Source organism: Castor canadensis, chromosome 8 (assembly GCF_047511655.1).
Source record: "Castor canadensis chromosome 8, mCasCan1.hap1v2, whole genome shotgun sequence".
In the NCBI taxonomy this organism is placed as follows: Eukaryota; Metazoa; Chordata; class Mammalia; order Rodentia; family Castoridae; genus Castor; species Castor canadensis.
The window spans coordinates 106,798,832-106,819,599 of NC_133393.1; the positions used below are offsets into that span (position 1 = coordinate 106,798,832).

General features: G+C 37.6%; 1 protein-coding gene across 17 annotated transcripts in view; it reads right to left on the reverse strand.

Annotated features, from left to right (window-relative positions):
- Positions 1 to 20,768, reverse strand: part of Grip1 (glutamate receptor interacting protein 1) — a 644,165-nt gene that overhangs the window by 162,048 nt on the left and 461,349 nt on the right. For 14 of the 17 annotated variants that reach the window (XM_074083844.1, XM_074083854.1, XM_074083850.1 and 11 more), the window contains exon 2: positions 13,685 to 13,765. The exons of the other annotated variants lie outside the window; for them this stretch is intronic. In XM_074083844.1, coding sequence (XP_073939945.1) covers positions 13,685 to 13,765 — 81 coding nt within the window. The remainder of the gene's footprint in view (positions 1 to 13,684; positions 13,766 to 20,768) is intronic. 17 annotated transcript variants of the gene reach the window in all.

Here is a 20,768-nt window from a genome sequence, read left to right on the forward strand (position 1 = left end):
CTAAGCCTCTAGATTTCATTGCTATTTGCTGTGATAGCTCCTTTTTCATCTCTAATTTTATTAATTTGGGTCTTTCCCCTCCTCCTAATCAGATTGGCTAAGAGTTTATTTTTTCAAAGAATTAACTTTTTGCTTCTTTAATTGTTTGTATTGTGTATAGTTCCCCCCCTTTTTTTTGGTCTCTCTTTTTGTTAATTTCGATCCTTACTTTTGTTATTTCTCTCCTTCTGCTAATTTTGGTTTAGCTTGTTCTTGTTTTTCTAGGACCTTGAGATTTAGCATTAGGTTATTTATTTGAGATAATTCCATGTTTTTAATGTAGGTACTCATAGCTAGAACAAATGAAACCTGTTGAAATCATTTTAAATAGGGAGAAAGGGGATGAGGGAGAATGATGGTTGTGTTGAACCTAGCTGAGGTACATTGTAAACAGGCATGGAAATATCACAGAGAAATCCCCTGTAAAACTAATGTAATAAAATGTTTTAAAAAGATTGAAGCAGAAGAAGTTAGATGTAGTTTCCAATCTAACAGAGGACACAGAGTAAAATGTGTATATGTGCATGTGTGTGTGGGCAGGTTTAAGTGTTCATCAGAGAAAGATTAGTAAGAGCACTAGAAGTTCTTCTCTACCTTCCATCTCACCAATTTGTAAGTGATAATACATAATAGTGATGGGATCCTAAAACAATTGGTGAAAGGAGAATCTAAATTCAACAAACATGAGTTGCACCCAACTATGAACTCTACTGGGCAAAAGTTTGTGGGTTAATTTTTAATGAAGAAACATTTTCTTATATTTAAGGAATGCAATCCTAAATTAGAGATAACTCTAGAATACAAGAAAACAATTGCAGTGCAACTTAAAACAGGATGAACTGTGTTGCCAATATCTTAAAAAAATCACAAAATATATTGGGTGTTCATGATTATCGAAAGAAGTAGTGGGAGAGCTTCCAATGGAAATGGAATATGCTCTGTGGGGATGACATGGAGCATTAGAAGACTAAGTCTGCTTTATCCCTTTTTGATTGGAGGAGGAAGGGTTTGTGAGTGATGAGTTATATTTCACTGAGAATGAACTGCACTGCTCAGTAATCCTCTGATGTGGCCCTAGGTAATAGACTTTCCCAGTCTTTGAAATTACACCTACTCTTGTCTCCACGAGTCTTTAACTTCACATCTTCCTTTATATTTTCTGTGAATGAATTCACCTCTCCTTGCACTAACAACCTAAGCAATCAGGAGACTTATCTATCTTCTTTGCCAGAAGTCTACCACCTTCCTGCCCTCTGCCGTTTTTCTTCCTGAGGACTCTGGCTGGGCGGGATGGCCCCCTCTAGCCTCTTCAAAGGCTTTACTTTTGCTTTAAGACCCTCTCCTTTTTTTTTTCTTTCTTTTATTTTTTAATGTTGTGCTGGGTAGGGATACATTGTGGCATTTACAAAAGTTCTTATAATGTATCAAATATATCATACTTGAATTCACCCCCTCCACTGCTCTCCTTATCCACCCCACCCCATTCCTGAAATAGTTCCAACAGGTATCATTTTTGCATTGACATACATGTGTACACAGTATTTGCACTGAATTTACCCTCCTACTCCCTTCCGTGCTACCTCCTCCCTCCCACTGTTCTCCACCCTTGTGCACTCTGATTTTGTATAAGAAAAAAGAAAAACAAGAATGAAGTGATATTTTTGCTCATTTAAGATAAAGATAACTACACAGAAAGTTTCCTTGTGACGTTTCCATGTATATATGTATTATAACCCCAGTTGGTTCATCTCTATTTTTCTTCAATCTACCTTAGTCCCTTCCTTATGGTGGTTTCAACCAGTTTAAAATTTCTATATTCATTCCTGTATAGAGTACATCAACCATATTCACCTTCTTAGTTTTCATATTTTATCCTACCCCTGTTGTATGTGATCTCCCCTTGGTGTGACCTGTTTTTCATAATATTGCTGTATTTGTATTAGGTCTGTATTCCACACATGAAAGAAAATATGTGGCTTTTGGACTTCTGAACCTGGCTAACTTCACTTAAGATGATGTTCTCCAGTTCCATCCATTTACCTGCAAATGACAAAATTTCATTCTTTGTGGCTGAGTAAAATTCCATTGTGTATAAATACCACATTTTCTTAATCCATTTGTTAGTAGTGGGGTATCGTGGCTGTTTCCATAGCTTACCTATTGTGAATAGTGCTGCAATAAACATGGATGTGCAGGTGCCTCTGGAGTAACCTGCATTGCATTCCTTTGGGTATATCCCCAGGAGTGGGATTGCTGGATCATATGGGAGTCCTATTTTTAGTTTTTTGAGGAGCCTCCATTCTGTTTTCCATAGTGGTTGTACTTATTTACATTTCCATCAGCAGTGTATCAGGGTTCCTTTTCCCTCCACATCCTCACCAATATTTGTTGCTGTTTGTGTTCCTTCGAACAGAAGTGAGGTAGAATCTTAGTGTGGTTTTGATTTGCATTTTCTTTATGGCCAGGGATGGTGAGCATTTTTTCATGTTTTGTTTTGTTTTTAGCAATTTGGATTTCTTCTTTTGAAAAAGATCTGTTCAGTTCATTTCCCATTTCTTCATTGGGTCACTGATTTTTGGGGAGTTTAGTTTTTTGAGCTCCTTGTATATTCTGGTTATCAATCCCTCCTTTGATGTATAGCTGGCAAAGATTTTCTCCCATTGTGTGGGCAGCCTCTTCAATTTAGAAACCATGTCTTTTGTTGTATAGAAGACTTTTAATTTCATGTAGTCCCATTTGTCAATCCTTTCTCTTAGTTGCTAAGCCATTTGAGTTCTACTAAGGAAGTCATTGCCTATGCCTATTGCTTCCAGTGTATTCCCTGCCCTTTCCTGCACTAGCTTCAAAGTTTCAGGTCTTATATTGGGATCCTTAATCCACTTTGAGTTGATACTCATGCAGGATGAAAGATGGATCTAGTTTCAGTTTTCTGCAGGCAGATACCCAGTTTTCCCAGCAACATTTGTTGAAGAGGCTGTCTTTCTCCATTGTATATTTTTGGCACCTTTGTCAAAAGGTGGATTCACATCTGGGTCTTCTATTCTGTTCCTCTGGACTTCACGTCTGTTTTTGTGCCAGCACCATGCTGTTTTTATTGCTATGGCTCTGTAGTTTAGTTTGAGGTTGGGTATTGTGATACCTCCAGGGCTGCTCTTTTAGTTCAGTATTGCTTTGGCTATTCATGGTCATCTGTGTTTCCAAATGAACTTTAGGGTTGATTTTTCAATCTCTGTGATGAATGTCATTGGGATTTTGATGGAAATTGTGTTGAACATGTAGATTGCTTATGGTAGTATAGCCGTTTTCACTATATTGATTCTACCAATCCATGAGCAGGAAGACCCTCTCCTTCATGCAGCAGTCTCTCCCACACCACTGCATCAACCACATCAGCACAAAAGCTTGTTGTCTTTTCCACTGTGTATATTTAGATAGATTAGATAGATAGATATATAAGTAGATAGATAGATAGATAGACAGATTATAGATGGATGGGTATTTGATCCAGTGCTTTTTTTCTATTCTTACTCGTGTATGACTCCTAACTGAGACTTCAAGGTACCACATTCTCCTGTGTCTCCTTCACTACTCTGTTTCTCTATACCTTCTGCTCAGTGTCCCCTCATTATCAACCTCTGAGTGCTGGTGTATCCCAGGCTCAGACCTTGAACCTTATCTCAATTTTCCTACACTACCTACATGATTTCATCCACTGCCATGGGCACAAATACCATTCTAAACTGATAGCTACAGAATGCATATCTCCAACCTAGCTCTCCTCTGAGTTCCATACTCTAGTCTTCTACTGACCAACTTCTTCTCAGTGGTTCTCTGTCTCTATAAATGGATCCAGTATTTACCCAGGTGTTAACAGAAAAAACCCTTAGAATTACCCCTGACACCTTGTTTCTTTTCTCTTCCCACATCTAATTTGCCAGTGGATTCTTTGCATTCTTTCTTCATCAGTTGATTATTTTTTACTACTTCCACCTCTACTTCACCTCTGTTTTTTACTATCTCCACTTTAAAAATTTGATCATCTTTTACTATTCCCACCTCCACTGATCTAGGCCACCATAATTTCTTGCCTGAAACACTGCAACAGTCTGCTAATTGGTCTCTCTGTTTCAACTCTTGTCTCCTTGTCTCTCCATACAGTAGCTAGAGAGATTAAAACAAACAACAAATCCCATCAATAATTCAACTCTTCAACCCAGTGAATCAAATCCAAGTCACAATCAGAATCAAATCTAAGGTCATCCCTGGCCTAAAAACTGTACAGGACCTATCATGTCTCTTACTCTAATCTCATCTCGCTCTCTGCATTTAGTTTCCTTTCTGGCCAATGTGAACTTGTTTTGATTTCTTTATCACCCAATGTTATGATTTAGGGCCTTTGTACTTACAGTTCTTATCTAGAACCTTCTTCCTCCGGGTCATTATATGATTCTACTCTCAATTCAAGCTCACTCAAATTGTTACTGCTGTATTTACAGGTCATCATTGGCTTTCATTTTGAACTGTGGCTCATGTCTTTCTTCCCCCACATTCACGGCTCCTATACTAGTGAATTTCCCTTTATTTCTTTAGTATAACCTGACCTTATGTTAGATGTTCAATGTCTGCTGAGTGTTTGTCTCACCCACAAGCATGCCAACTATAGGAATGCTGAGATTTATCAGCCTGGTTCACATTTACTTTTCCAGCTTTTGGAACAGTCCCTGACACATATTAGGAGCTGGATAGTTACATGTTGAGTGACTGCATGAGGGTCAATTTAGAGGAATACTCAGAATAAAAAAAATGTGAGATCATTTTAGATACTAAGGACTTAGGGAGCAAGTAAAGAATTGGCTGGGGATAAAAGGAGCAATGTAATGAAGTATGAGCTGGGGGAAAGTTGTGGAATAAATGGGCAGTGGTTTACATTCCTCACACAAAGCAGAAACGCACCAGGTACAATCAAATTCCTAAAGAGAACAAAACAAAATTTCTAATGCTGCAAAGTGTTTCCACCCAGAATCTGAAGGGGAAATATTTATAACATCTGTTTAATATCTAGCTCAGTAGTAGGTTTTAGCAATGTGTAAGAATATTTGATTTTAAAATAATTTAAATATAGATATTTAAATTCAATATATGTATATATACACACACATATATTATTGGCTGAATTCAGTTTTCACTCACTGACTCTGATAATGAGAGATATATATGAAATGATTTTAGAAATCTTTATACAAGGCTAAATGCTGTGCCACAGAATATAGAGATTCATTTCATTGATTTTTTTTTTATTGTTCTTTTTTAGTGGCACTGGGGTTTGAAACATAGGGCCTCATGCTTGTTAGGCAGGCACTGTACTGCTTGAGTCACCCTGCCAGCTCTTCTGCGTGTGTGTGTGTGTGTGTATATTTGTGTGTATGTGTGTGTGTTTGTGTGTGTGTGTGAGATAGGGTCTTGCTTTATCCCAGGACAGGTGTGGAATGTGATCTTGCTATTCAATGCCTCCTACAGTTGCTGGGATGCACAGGTGCCTGCCACCATGGCCACCTTCTATTGGCTGACATGGGATTTCTTGAAGTTTTTGTCCAGGTTGGCCTCAAACCATGATCCTGATCTCTACCGCAGAAGTAGCTAGGTTTATAGGTTTGAGACACGATGCCCGGCCTAATTTAATTTATTCCGTATAATCTTCAGGCTTTGCATTATTCCAGTTTTAAAAAGGAAACCTAAAGTATATGGTTATGGTATAACTACTTTCAGAACAAGTAGTTAAAGGCCTGTTTGTATAATCTTAATTTTTTCCTTGAACTGGGTCCTGAAAATTATAAGTATATAGAATAAATTACAGTACAGCCTGAAGCAGTGTTTGCCATCTCAATTTCTCTGATCCCTCAGTTACTTGGAGAAATAAGGGCGTGAGCCTCAGGGCACAAACCCATTCTGCATTAGCCCATCACTAATCATGGGTGCCAGTCACTGAGGACTGAGATGGACAGACACTTTCTGGATACTGCTGAGAAGACACTCAGTTGGCTTCTAGAAGTCAAAGTCTACATCTCATCCTCAGTAACGAATCTCTTCTCCACCTTCTCCTTCACTCATTGCTTGAGACTCTGGACAAAATTCATATATATCCAAGCTCAGCTACTTTATAGCCTTATAACCTTGGGCAAGTGACTTCAGATCTAAGAACTTCAATTTTTCATCTGTAAGGGGGTGATTCAAACTTATTTCCTGGAGGTTTTGCAAGAAAGAAATGAAATGTTGTGTTTAAGGATGGTTAGTTCAATACTTGGAACATAGCATACAATGAATAACAATAAGTACTTTTATAATTATCTATAGCTCCACCCTTCCCCATCTTCTCTCTCTCTCTCTCTGGATTAGGTGAGTGTTGTGTTCATTCCATTCTTGTTATTCCTGAAATTCTGGGTTAATATTGTGTCTTTTCAACTTTGTTTTTCGCAGAAACTCCAAATGTCTTCCACTTCCACTTTAAATGACTGGTTTCTGCACCATAAATCAACAACTACTTATTGATGTACCAATAAAGTGCACAGTCCGGGATTCTCAAAGCCATTTCTTTTGAGAACAATGTCATTCCAAGTCAGTGTTTCCCATAATACAGTGCACTGATGGATGGCAGATGATTTGAGGGGACACAAACCTTTGTTTTAGAATTTCAGTTGGAAACATTTTACATTTCTATTAGAAAAATAAAGTTGACACATCAGTTCTCAGATATTAATGTTTAAGAGACAGCTAAGAAAAAGCCAAACCAATTTAAATTTACTTAAACTCGTATTAATTATAGTACAAGTGGAAGGTAGGTATATAACAAAAATTATGAACATGACATGTGAGTGACGAAGCTTTGGGAAGCTGTTTTAAGTCATTTAAGGCTGATAGATAAGAGAGGAATATTAATGGACCCATTGCTCAAGTCTACAGTAAACCACAAAGATCCTTATTCACTTTTCTCAATTGCAGTCAAGCAATACAGCTTTCCGCCAGTCAAATTCTCTAAAGTCACTTAATTTTAAATCCCTGAATTGAACATCTCCCAAACCTGGAGAGGGAAGGCATTAATTTTTCTTTGGTTCACAAGCTGTAAAGGGAAAAGAATTTTCCTTGAAGCTCTTGGCCATGTACCCTTGGCCATGTTTGGCTCTTGGCCATATTTCTCAGATGTTGGGAGGCTGTACTAGCTGCCAGAGCCAGTCTTCCTAGTGACTGTGTGCACCTGGAGTGTGGTATTGCCCAAATGTCATCACTCCTCTAATAGGGGGGTCTTGAGATATATCAAGGCACAGTGTATGTCACCAAATTTCAGTGTGCAAATTTCCCCTTAATTTGCATATTGGAAAAATTAGTGTTTAAAAATCACTTGCTGTATATGTAACACTTTATTGAATTTCAGCCATGTTTACTAAGACATGAGAGTTCATATGTAATTGACTGTCAGTCATTTCTCTAAATCACTAATGAGAGCTACCACACTGAACACAGGAATCACACTGCTTGTCTTTCCCAGTGCTATTTGAGAACTTTGTATGGCCCCAAGTCACACAGCAAACTGGATAAGTTCTCTGGGGGAAATCCTTAATGTGTACCTGCCATACTAAGTAAGAAGTTCTACTTTGCATTGTTCTACTTATAGACTCCAGAAAGTTTCACACATGTTTTAGTCCTTTTCTATAGCAGGACAGTTGAATAAATTACTCTCAGTCTTGTCAATTTTATTGTGAAATGGTATTCCAACTTTTTCTCCAGGTGTTGGAAGACTGCACAGACATTTTCTGCTCAAATAGAAACAAATGAGGCAGGGGAGCTATCTCTGGCCTTTAAAAGTCTTTGACTTCTAGCTAGCCTATATTTCATCTATTCGTTATAGGTAACAGATAATTTCCTTAGAAATGTTACATTTGGTGCACCTTCAAAGTCAATATGAACAGTTGCTGCAACATACAGTGAGTCAGGAAACATAAATACAAACCTGTGCTGCCTTTTCTGTAGGAACTATACTGCTCATAAGTTCACAGACTGTGCAGAGAAACGCACCTGGCGGTCTTTGTTTATTCATTCATTCTATAAGCATTGACTGAACACCTCACATCTGTTAAGCACTATTCTATCCACTAGAGATACAATAGTAAACAATACATACATAGTACCTGCCCTCAGGTAGTTTACTTTTCATTAGGGACCAAGAAAAAAAACGCTAATACATCTGTCAGTTAATTTAAAACTGATAAGTACTATGGACAAAGCAAATAAAATGGAGGAAGGGAAGAATCACAGATGTTTTTGCTGTGTTACCAGTAGTCTTGACTTTGTGATCATAGAGTGTCATCTTTATAGCTGGATACAGTGGCTCAAATCTGTTGACTGAGCTATGTGGATGTCATAAGTAGGAACAAAAAGATAGGTCTTATCTAAAAAATGATCTAGAGCAAAAAGGGTTGAGGGTGTGAGTCAAGTGATAGACTGCTTGCTTAACAAGTGCAAGAACCTGAGCTCAAAGTCTAATACTATGAAAATAATAATAAAAAAAAAACCAAAAAGTTATCTCTACTGAGATGACTTAACTAATTTCTAAGTATTCAATAATTTTAACCCTTGGAAACATCATCATTTTGAGTTTTCTTAACGCTGACAGTGAGGGGCTTTGGTAGGGTACACCCTTGTCCTCATCTTGCCCCACTGGGATGCTTATGAGGATGCAGGGAATCCTGACTGTGTAGTAGAGGTGCCTGTTCCTTGGCATTTCCTCACTATTTCAATTGGTTATATCCTCACTAATTGTGGTCTGACCTTAGGCAGCATCTGTAGCACCAGTCTTTGCATGACATTTTATACTTGGTGGGTTCAACTCACTTTGGTTTCCCATCTGTGAGTCTCATTTATTCTTTGGAGAGACTCACTGGTGGAATTAAACAGATGAAGTAGAACCAGGCCCCCAAGGTTAGAGTAAATGCCCTTCATACACTTGTACAGTGGTATAGCTATAAAATCCTAGTGTGAAACTCACACTAGATAGCTGTTATAATAATAAAACCTTAGACTAATGATGCATCAAGTTGTATACATAACAAAGACAGGAAAATGCCGAACAGAAAGGGTAGAACCTTCCAAACTCGGGTCCTATCCCTTTAATTCAAGGTTGCCAGTTCTCTGTGATGTCAAAGGCTTGGTATTATTCTTTAGACTTTGGCTTTTCAATAGATGTTGGCCCTTCCTGGATATATTCTAAATAATTGACTGTATACATTCTAAGTTACTAGGCATTTCAGACTCTCAACTCCCCCAAATACCTAAATGTGACAACCAAGAAATATAGGTATCAAACTCATTCCATTATGAACAAATTGATAAATGTCTTTTCTAATATTCTAGGAAGGGAAAGAAAAAAAAACCCACACAAGCTTTTGTGGTCTCAATCTAAGTTTGGAAACACAATAGACATGAGTACTTCATATCATTCTGCATTTGTCAATGGCCCAGAATTCTTTGTCAAGACTAACATAAATAAAGAAAAATATACTATGTGGAAAGAGGAGGCAAGACAAATAAATAATATACTTACTCTAAGAGGCTTTGGGGTGTAATATAGTATCTTGTCTTTTTCCTTCACAAATACTAGCCAGACATTATTAAATGCCTCATCTTTAAGTGGGCAAAACCATAAGGTATACAAAATCTGTCAAACCCAGAGTCTGGACATATTTCCTCTAATAAGTTAGAAAATTCTTAAGTAATCAAACTTCAATTCACCAGTATTTTGTTAAATCAAGGAGTATTAAACCAAAAGACTTGTTTTTGGTAGTAGTGATATTTGAACTCAGGGCCAGGCAGGCACTTGTCAGTCACTTGCTTTACCACTTCAACCATGCCTCCAGCCCATTTGGCTTGTTAATTTTCAAATAGGGTCTCACATTTATGCTTGGGCCTGCCTGGATCCTGATCGTACTATTTATACTTCCTGCATAGCTGGGTTGAGAGGCATGTACCACCACACCCGGCTGTGGCTTGAGAAGAGGGTCTTGCAAACTTTTTGCCCAGGCAGGTCTTCAACTGTATGCCTCCAAACCTCTGCTTCCCAAGTATTTATGATTATAGCAGTGAGCCACTGTACCCAGCCAAAGGATTTTTTTTTAAATACAGCTAGACATGTGGTAGAATCTGTAAGTTCAAAATACCTTTGCACTTGAAAAACATGGGCAGAAATAAGATTGGAAAAGAACTTTCTTAATATTTTAAACAAGTTAAGTCTCTAACCTCTTTCAGTGTGATGGGGACATAACTTTTTGCTAACATGATTGTTAAAAATTTTACAAAAACTTACTAAAGACTAAAAAACTCTTTATTTTTATATTTTATGCCATAATAGATATGATTAAAATGTTAAGTTCCCAAATAGCATTAATAATGCATTTCCTCTTTATCCAAAGCAAATGCATTTTCTCCTAAGAGATGTGTAATCCATCCCCCACTTTTTGGAAGAGAAAAGGATGGGGATGAAAGGATTTACAGTTGGAACTGGCATTTAATGGAAGATACATATTTGACTTGTGATTACAAAAGAATTGCTGTAGTAATTTTGAGTTTAGGCAGTGGTACTGGAATTTGATATGAAGGAAAAGCCAATTATATTTCAGTTAACATTCAATGTTACCTCTTTGCTACAGATCTGTTAGAAGTTACTTTTATTTGGGTGTGAAAATAATGGAGCCCATGTTAAGAAATCTTATCTATTTATATGTGTATAAATATTTGTTCCAGGAAGCACCAGATCTAAATCTGTAGAATAAGTTTCAAGGAACAGCTTACTGGGTCATAAAACTTGGATACACAAGCTTCAGATGCCTCTGCTACCTTATATTCTTCCTCCACTACACCCCTGCCCTATCCATCAAAGAAAGTGCTATGCTAATAGGAACAGTCAGAGTTAATCACCATCACTGAATCACTGGGGTTGATGTAGGAGAAAGCCTGCTCTTGTGAGGCTTCAGCCTCCTTGTGTTGGCTTGTGGTCCAGTAGCTGATGTAGTTAAGTGGCCCTGGGGGCTGATATGCCTTTGCAGGTACCTCTGCACTGAGAAGATCAGAGGCTGGTAGATGAGCCAAGCATTTTCTTAGGCCTTCTTTCCCTTGGTGTACTTTCTCTAAATGTATCTTTCCTTGCTCCAGGGGGCTAATAATATCTTGAGGGAAGTAAGATTGGGAGGTGAGCACAGGAGAGAGACAAAAGCTACACCCTCACACCTAACTCTTCCAGCTAGGTTAAACTTAGTCCATCAGACTATCTTAGGCGTTTTCTGCCAAAGCTCCAGCAAATCATAAACAGCATACATCTTCCTGTCTTTTCCTTTGATGCATTTCTCTCTCTCTCAGATGCACTTTTAGGAAAAAAGTGGACATGGTAAAAAGGTTAATCAAGACTTCTGGATTAGATGTCGCTTTGATTTAAGTGACTTCTTGGCCAAGGTTCTGTGAATACTCCCTTCTTTTTTACCAGAACAAGGATTTATAGGTACTCTTAGAAAGCCAGCAAAGTAACGATCAGAATTCTGAGTCATGAGTCAGTCAGGAAGCAGTTTCTGGGAAGTTCGTTAATTTTCTCTTTAGGAAAATAGTCAGTGGCTGGGTACCAGTGGTTGACACCTGTAATCCTAGGTACTTGGGAGGCTGAGATCAGAAGGATCATGGTTTGAGGCCAGCCTGGGTAAAAAGCAAGACTAAAATAACAAGAAAAAGGACTAGAGGCATGGCTTGGGAGGTAGAGCCCCTGCCTAGCAAGCACAAAGCTCTGGGTTCAAACCCCAGTACCTCCCTTCCCCCACAACAAAAAAAGATGATAGTAAGCACTGATCAGCTATTATCCACTTTAGTTTCTTAGCCCTCTGGCTGATGTAGTTTTTTACTCAAGCTGTTTTAAATAATTGAGAAGACATTGCCCCTCTGGCTCCTACCTCATGAAAAATGAACAAAAAGTGCTTTTTCCATGGTCAGACTCAATGAAAACAATTTTGAGTTTTACAAAAAATATTAATAATTCTAGTGACTTTTAAACCTAACACATGGAGGAACAAAAGAGAAAAATTCTACAATGAAGTCTCACTTGTGTGCCATGAATGTTTAACCAGTTTATTTATCTAACACATAACTTGAAAAACAACTAAGAAATCCTTTGGCTCTTAAACATGTGTTAGAAGTTAGTATGTAACATTAGAGAACCCTTGAAGGGAAAACATTGATAACAGTCAGGCAGGGGGCTTGCTTAATGTTACATGAAGGGGTAAGGACAGTAGAAAGTTTCTTGCTGTCCCAGCAGAGGAATGCTGAGTACTAGCTAATGCACCAAAACCAAGAGGAATTGATAGAGAACTGACATTCTTGCCCTCAAACACAGGGTACTTCCTTACTGCTGACAAGGAGAAAGCAGAGAACACAGCCTACAGCTGACTGCAATAGTTTTTCTAAACGTGACCAGCACTAAGAATGATGTTTTATAGGATGGAATAGAAGAAATCTCAGCACTGGGCAATGCCATCTAATTATAGAATTCAAATTACTTTAGAATCTTCAAAGCACCAAGCCAAGGATGCACTACATATTCATGCCTCTTTATAAGCCACACTTTCATAATAAATCTAAGCCTTCAGAATAAGAATAAAAATAACTGTATGTAATTCTTATAAGAATAAATAAGAACCATGAACAAAGTTGCTCAGAAACGGGACTGCATTCAAATGGAAAATTCCCCCTTTTACCAGATATATTTACCAACATATTCAACTTAACATAGCAGACACGGCTTTGCTTCTCATTGCTAAAACTTCTGTACTCTAAAATCTTACAGCTGAGATCTAGCTATACTCAATTTGCTTATATAAAATATATAAATATATTATTTTGATAAATCTTTAAATGCATTAATCCTTACCCCTGTTCTTAAGTACAATTGCTTCCACAAGAGGGTTTTCCATAAATTATCTAGTTGATATATTGAATTTCCTTCCTCCTTTAACTTGAAAGCTAAAATGCTTTTCTTTCATTCTCAAAAAATCAAAGCATCAACATATAGAAGTTTTGGGACAGAGATATTTTAAGATATTTCTTCAAAATATTTTGTTGGAAAAACATAGACAACACTTGTTGTAGTATAAGAATTTGAGTCACACCTGCCTAAGGAAAGAAAGTCCCAGAATTTTATAAGAGTTGTCCAATGGAAACAAATGTAGGTTCAGAGAGATGAGAAGAAAGGAGAAATTTTTTATTCTGCATGCATGTTCTGCCACCCTTTGTTCTTCCAGGTATCTCAGTAAAGAAATAGATGCTGCTGTAAAAGTCATCCTGCTAAAAACAGAGGTGATAGGAAGTAAATGAGTGAGAGTTGATATAAATTCAAGTCATTTACAAAGGGTTTTATTATGCTGGATTACAAGATGAATTCTCACATGTTGGCAAGCTTTTCCAAAGTCTAGTTTTTGATTATTGTTGACAAGTTGTGTAGAATGCAGTCTAGGCTCTAAGAAATAGCATGGTTTTTAGTACCAGGTTGGAATTATTTAGGATAACCAAATAATAGGACTTAAAGTTAGTAAAACAGCTAAAAAATCCAACAGTCTGGTCTAACCTGGGATGCTCTGTCTCCTCACAGCCAATGTTCCATCAGGCGGCTTTGTCTGGCTGGCGGATTTAGTGTAGGGACTCTCATCTGCAAAGGTACAATGAAGGGTTTGGTTAATTTCCATCCAGTTTCTTGTACAGTGAAGATTTTTAATGGATTGCAATCCTTCTGCCAGAGAGAGGTGATAGGGTACAGTAGAAAGAGTTGGTAGACCTGAGTCCTAAACCTTAGTGAGCTAAGGTAAGTCTTTGAAAATCTGTTTATTCTCCTAGGAAAGAGGGATAGAATTCTCATTTATCTTTTAGGGTTATCAGGATCAAAAGCTATAATGCATGTGAAGACATTTATATAATGGCAAGAAGTATGCAAATATGGTACACAAATTATTTGCCTGTCACCTACATTCATTGAGAAATAAGTATCAGTGAATATGTATAACAGGAAGACAAAGAAGAAATAAAATGGCTCAGTGGGCATTAAGAATAATCAGGCAGAAGAACAAAGGAGATGAAATGTAATATTTCAGATTAGCAGATGACAGAGCATTAGTATAGCAGAAGAATAAAGACAGAGTTAGTAGGTTTCTCTTGGGAGTGTGAATTAGCATCCAGGGTAATGGTAAGGGATAGGGTCATTCAGAGACAACATCAGAGAAGCCAGTTTGAGAATTTGGCAAAGAAGACATATTGCAATAAGCTGACTGGTGCTCTTTTAGAAGAGATGAAAATAACATGACGAGCAATAACAAGTGCAACTGAAAAGACAGAATGTCTAGAGCTCAGTATACTTGTGAGTTAGACAAGAAGCTAAATGATTAAAATATTAGGTGACAAGATCATAGAGGAAGTGAGTCTGTCAATAGAAAAGTAGAGTCAATTTTTTAGGACTCATCTGACTTGGAATAATGGAATAGTGATTTTGAAAGGCAAATATTAGGGTTAAAATAGCAAGGAATAATTTTTCATAGTTTGGATGGGGACAATTATGTAAAGTAAAAGAGATGTCTGAATAACAACCCGAAATTTCCAAGGACAGTATGTATATGGCTTGAGTAAAAAATAGTGTAAAGTAATTACCTAGCATATTCAGTCAAGCTAGATGACCCAGAGTCATTTCTGGTTGCACTATACATATTATTATTGTTGTTCTTGCTTTAACAGGAAATCATTAAAGTATTTAAAGGAAAAACATTATGCATGGCAAACTATTAAATATAACAAGGATTTAATTCAACAACAAGGCTTTATCATCTGAGAACTGAGAACATTAATTCTACCAACTAAGTGGTGTGTGTTTCAAAATGAGGAACTCAGCTCCTCTCTAGGATGTAATTCTGGTCAAAATAATTTACGATTTCTTCATAAAACAAACAAGGTCTTTATAAGCAGTGACAAAAAGGAAAGATTAGCACTGCTATAAACTGCAATTAACTTTAAAAATGGCAGTCATGCTCTTTCATGTTTATATTCCCGTTGTCATGCAATTCTTTACATTCTTCTAACCATAAAGTAAACTAGCAACTTCTTAAGACCAAAATAATCAACAGCATCATTGTTGCTTTTGAAGCCATATCTGAAGTCTGACTTTTCTTTGCAAACACAATTCTGAATATAATTAAAAGTCATAAAACAAGCATGATACTACAAAAGTCTCCATTTGCCCACCATACCCACCTGAGTATTTGAGTACTCTTTTCACAGTGCTAATTTAGTAAGTAGACAATATGCATTATATAGCACCTATTAAGACAAACTGGCTGTATGTAAAAATCTGACATTCTTCACAGACTGCTTTAAAAATATATTTCTTTTCATTATCTACAACTAGGAAAACATGTATTTATGACTATAGCGCACCAAGCCAGGTGATACAGATCATAACAACCAGGTTCAGAGGTAGCAACTAGGAAGCCTAAGGGTGTTCCTCAGTTTTCAACGTGTCAAGATTACAGTCAATTATATAGTCTGGGGTTGAATCTAGTGTTGAATTATCTTATAAAGGGCAATATAAGATTTACCAAGGAGATATTATGGTTATCTGCACTTGATTCTCTATTTTATGGAGGCATCTCTGTAGAAATTTATCCAATTTGCATTACAGAAGTAGTCAACCCTGGTAAAATGGTCTTCTCATTTATATTTGAAAGGAATTTTCTTGATTTAGAGCTGAGATTGTCTAGTTATGCTGATCCTTAAAAGGATGAAACTGAATTATAGATGGCCACCTGGCCAGCATCTACATCACCATCCTCCAACCCCCACCCCCATCCCAGCATCGAGAGTATCTTTCCCAAGCATAGGAGAAAGTAAATAATTACATGGAAGCCAAAATTTGTATTGGTCAAAGGACCAGACTGAAATAAATTCGATATTATCTAAGAATAGCTTAGCAAAGTCAATCAGGGTGAAAGCTATAATTCCTAATGGAAGTGAGGCAAAAGCTCAGCAACTTTTATCATAAGTGTTAAGGAGAGCATAGCGACAGAGAAGCCTGGCACAATTTAACCCCTGGTTTTTAGGAAACTTTTAGGGAACAAAACTGCTCATCACAGAATAGACTTCAGCTGTCTTGATGTGATTAACTAAAAGTAAATTCTTCATTCAATCTTTGAAACTAGAAATGGAAAAAAGACACTGAATGAGTCAGCAGCCAAAGGCTCCCTAATAGGATACTAAAGGACAAGAATGTTCAAGGTGTATATTTAATCCTTTGCATAAAATCATGGAAACCTTTTAGGGTTTCTATCATGGTCTTATGTGTTTCTTAAGCAGATTTCTAGATATGTTCCTAGAATTTTATATTTATAAGAGATTAAACTACTCTTTCATTTTATGGTTAAAACAGAGCCCAGAGAGATAAGTTTATAGGACACATATTTAAAATGAGTCTACACTGAATTTCTTACTTTCTTATTTCCATGCTCTTTCCTTCTTATCTTATTCCTCATGGGTAGACAAGATATCATAGGATACTGGACCCATATGTTGCTTTATTGTACACGTACATGACTGGACACATCACAAAAGCAGAGACCTTGCTTGGTATAAGTAATTCCTATGAAAATATGTCATTATGGTCAATTCTTTGGGTGTGTATAAATACCACTCTATCTTCCTCTTTATATTTGTTTGCCTAAAGTGAAGAATACTTTAAAATGATACTACAAAAACAATTTATATATTAACTTCACTTTTTTTTTGTTTTGTTTTTTGAGACAGGGTCTGGCTACATTTCTAAGGCTGACCTGGAACTTGGAGTTTAGCCCAGGCTGCCCTCGAACTGACAATCCTCCTATCTCAACCTCCTGAGTGCTTGGATTACAGGCATGTCCAATCAGCCTTCAACTTCACCTTTTCACACATAAAAATTTAAAAGAAATGTCAATATAATTCATTGTCCCCTAGTATGGGCCTAAAAGAGTCATCAGATTCTAAGATATGTATTAATATTTTTTCCTTTTTTGAGGGAGTGACACCAACTAGATTTTCAGATTCCATCCAGATGTATAAATGAATAAAAATAAGTCATAAAAGAAAAGGAATCAACACTTAGACAATATGTGTAGGACAGTTTCTAGCACATAGTAGGCATTCAGTAAATATTTTCTGGTGGATAAATGAATAATTAAGCTTTTCAAACTAAGGCATTTACTATAAACAATTAACCTAAAGTATATCAGCTATACTCCCGCCTCCCTCTCGTTTTCACTTCTAGGCTTATAGGCTATTCTGTTGAAAGTTACATCATCACCGAACAGTTATTATGTATTGACTTACTGTATGTTAAAAATTTGTGAGTCTTTATAAAACTGATACCAAAACATATTTTCTTTCATTTTCTCCAGACTTTAGAAGGATTTATCAACCTTTAAAATAATTCCTTTAAACAAAAGAGTTCTGGTTAGCCAGACTGTAAGCCTTGACTTTGATAATAGAGCATATTAACAAGGGACACTTACCAAATAGGGCTCCTCACTATTGGTTACTGAAATGAAGGCTGTGAGTGACCATGAAAGCATCTCAGAGCATCAGAACCGCCAGCCTTTCCTAATGACATCTCAGCAGCTGGATAATCACTGTTTATGCATGATGGCTTCCCACGGTCATAAGGGTTTGAATACCGGTAATAGCAAGGAATCGCATCGGTCCTTTAATGGAGACATCCCATGTGGCCGGGGAATATGCCCTGTATTAACAGGGAGTATTGACAATGGGATAGGGGCTGAATTCAAGCACAAACTTAAAATAGAAGAAGAAGAATGGGGGAGGTTGAGCCACCTGTCCCTCTCATTTACCTCAATTTGGTCAGTGTCCTTATGTGCCAAACACAGTAGAGGCAAACACAGGTCATTTATTTGATTACATATTCCAGGTGAAGCTGATGTCTATAAACTTGGAAAGTAAGAGTGAAGGTTTGACTCTATCACCGACAATGCCCATCCTGGAGATGCGAGAATCATACTGGGAGGAAGGGATTTGGGGTGCCTCATGTTCTCGTATCCTTCACAAGTTGCCTGGCATCAAATAGCATCTGCGTGCAATCAGGATGACTCTTGTCTCTCCACCACCTGCCTTTCCCATTCTCAGGGTGTGGGCTTCCCAGAGGAACCTGACATGACTGTGGTTCAGGAATCTCTGGCTGTGTTTAGGGTTTTGTTGAAGAAAGAAACTTAATTTCCTTTGGCTGAGACTAATCAGCTTATGCTAAACAATTCCTAGCAACTAATTATGCACAATTGAGGCACCTGCTAAGCCAGCAGCTCCCTTAACTTCTTGATTAGAAAAAAAAAAAAGACAATTGGTGCAGCTTAACATTATGACCATCTCCCAGCAGTCAGGAGACAGGCACAATGTGCACGCGCGTCATTATCAACTCAGAAGAAAACTGTTTTCCGTAAAAGAACAGAACGAAATCCATTATGAAGGAAATAATCTGTCCTTGGATTCAATTAACTGCCACAATTTTTAGTGCCTACTATGTGCAAACTCAGAATCAAAGTGGATAAAAGATAATGAAGCTTTAAATGAAATGATGATTGCTGAATTCTTATTGCCTCACAGGTTTGAGAGGGAACATGGTGCTTGGTTCTCCTTGAGGGGGAGAATGAACATGGGCTTGGGGGAGCTGGTGGAGGTGGAACACAAGAAGACAAAGGAAGATCCACCATAATGACCCTATTTAGAATTTTCTATTCAGAAATCAAAAGGCAATTTTCCAAAAAATAAGACTTCAGCTATCATTATAATTTCTCTAAATTTTTTCTGAGTTCTGTCCTATGAACATTTTATCCCAATCCAGCAAGAACATATTGTGGCTATTTCTTTCTCTTGGACTGTCATACTTGGGCTCAGTTTGCTGGTTTACTGGTTTGGTGGCACACTCTAAAATTAAAGCAAGAGTTCCTGAAGGATAGCTGTCAAACGTCTTTGACAACAGAATGTAGTTATATCTGTCTCTTCTTATTAAAATGCTGTATAAAGACAGCCACAGTGCCCCCAAATAATTTAAAGAACTGCATTCTCAAAGATATAGTCTAATATCCTTCTTCAATCCTAAATCATTTGTCATTCCTGATTAAAATAATCCTGGTTTTCTAGGACCAAGCAAAAAGTCACTCTGGGTGTTTTTATAATCTGAAGGTTCTAGGTCCTACACATGCTTCAGCAATATGGCTTTGGCATGCTGAGTCTATAACATGGATTGCTGTCTACAAGTTATCATTAAGAATGAGTTAGTTTCACCTCCTTTGCCAACAATAAAGTAGTCCACAAAGCTGAGTTTAAATCAGAAGGGAGCAGGGGTGATCTAAGCCTGCTGGCAGGAGGCAAGAGGAAGCATGCTGCTCCACGACGGGATCTCTCCTGTTAGGAAATGATTTTTCTCCCTCCTTTCACCTAACTTCTCTCCTCTCTTCTGTGATTTGTTCTGCATCTGCATGACATTAACATCTGTCTGGACTGCAGGTTTCCTTATAGTTTTATAATTCAGACACGGATGGGCTTTATGTTCTTAAAGGGGCCAAGACTTTAAAATATTTAAAAAAAAATCATCCAAACCGAGCACAACTTCATTTTTTTATTGTTTTACTATTCATATGTGCATACAAGGCTTGGATCATTTCTCCCCCCTGCCCCCACCCTCTCCCTTACCACCCACTCCACCCCCTTTCTCTCCCCCCTACCCCCTTAATACCCAGCAGAAACTCTTTTGCCCTTATCTCTAATTTTGTTGTAGAGAGAGTATAAGCAATAATAGGAAGGACCAAGGGTTTTTGCTGGTTGAGATAAGGATAGCTATACAGGGCATTGACTCACATCGATTTCCTGTGCATGTGTGTTACCTTCTAGGTCAATTCTTTTTAATCTAACCTTTTCTGTAGTTCCTGGTCCCCTTTTCCTATTGGCCTCAGTTGCTTTTAAGGTATCTGTTTTAGTTTCTCTGCGTTAAGGGCAACAAATGCTAGCTAATTTTTTAGGTGTCTTACCTATCCTCACCCCTCCCTTGTGTGCTCTCGCTTTTATCATGGAGTATAACTTCATTTTAAAACCAAAGACAGAGCTGATTCTTTACAATGATAGGGTGTCCTCTAAATAATATTAATCATAATCACCCACTTATGGTTTGAATATTAAATGTTCTCCAAAGGCTCATGTATTGGGGTCTTGGTTGCCAGCTAATGGCCTTTTGGGAAGTGACTCTATTCTGAGGGCTCTGTCTAATCAACAGATTAATCCCTTGATGGATTCATAATACGATGGCATGATTGGGAGAAAGTGAAGAGTGGGAAGTGGGGCCTGGCTGAAGGAATTAGGCTACTACTGGGGGATGTCTATGATGGATGTATCTTGTCCCCTGTCCATTCCTCTTTTTTTTGCTCTGCTTCATGTATACCATGAGATGTGTTACTTTGCACCACCACAAATTCCTGCTGCCATGATGTTCTGTCTAAGCCTATGGGGTCAAGCATTGATGTACTGAAACCCCTGACACTGTAAGCCAAAATAACCTCTTCCTCCTTTAAACTTTTCTCTCCCACGTATTTGTCACAGTGATGAAAAGCTAATACACTACCTAAAGAATTAAATATTAC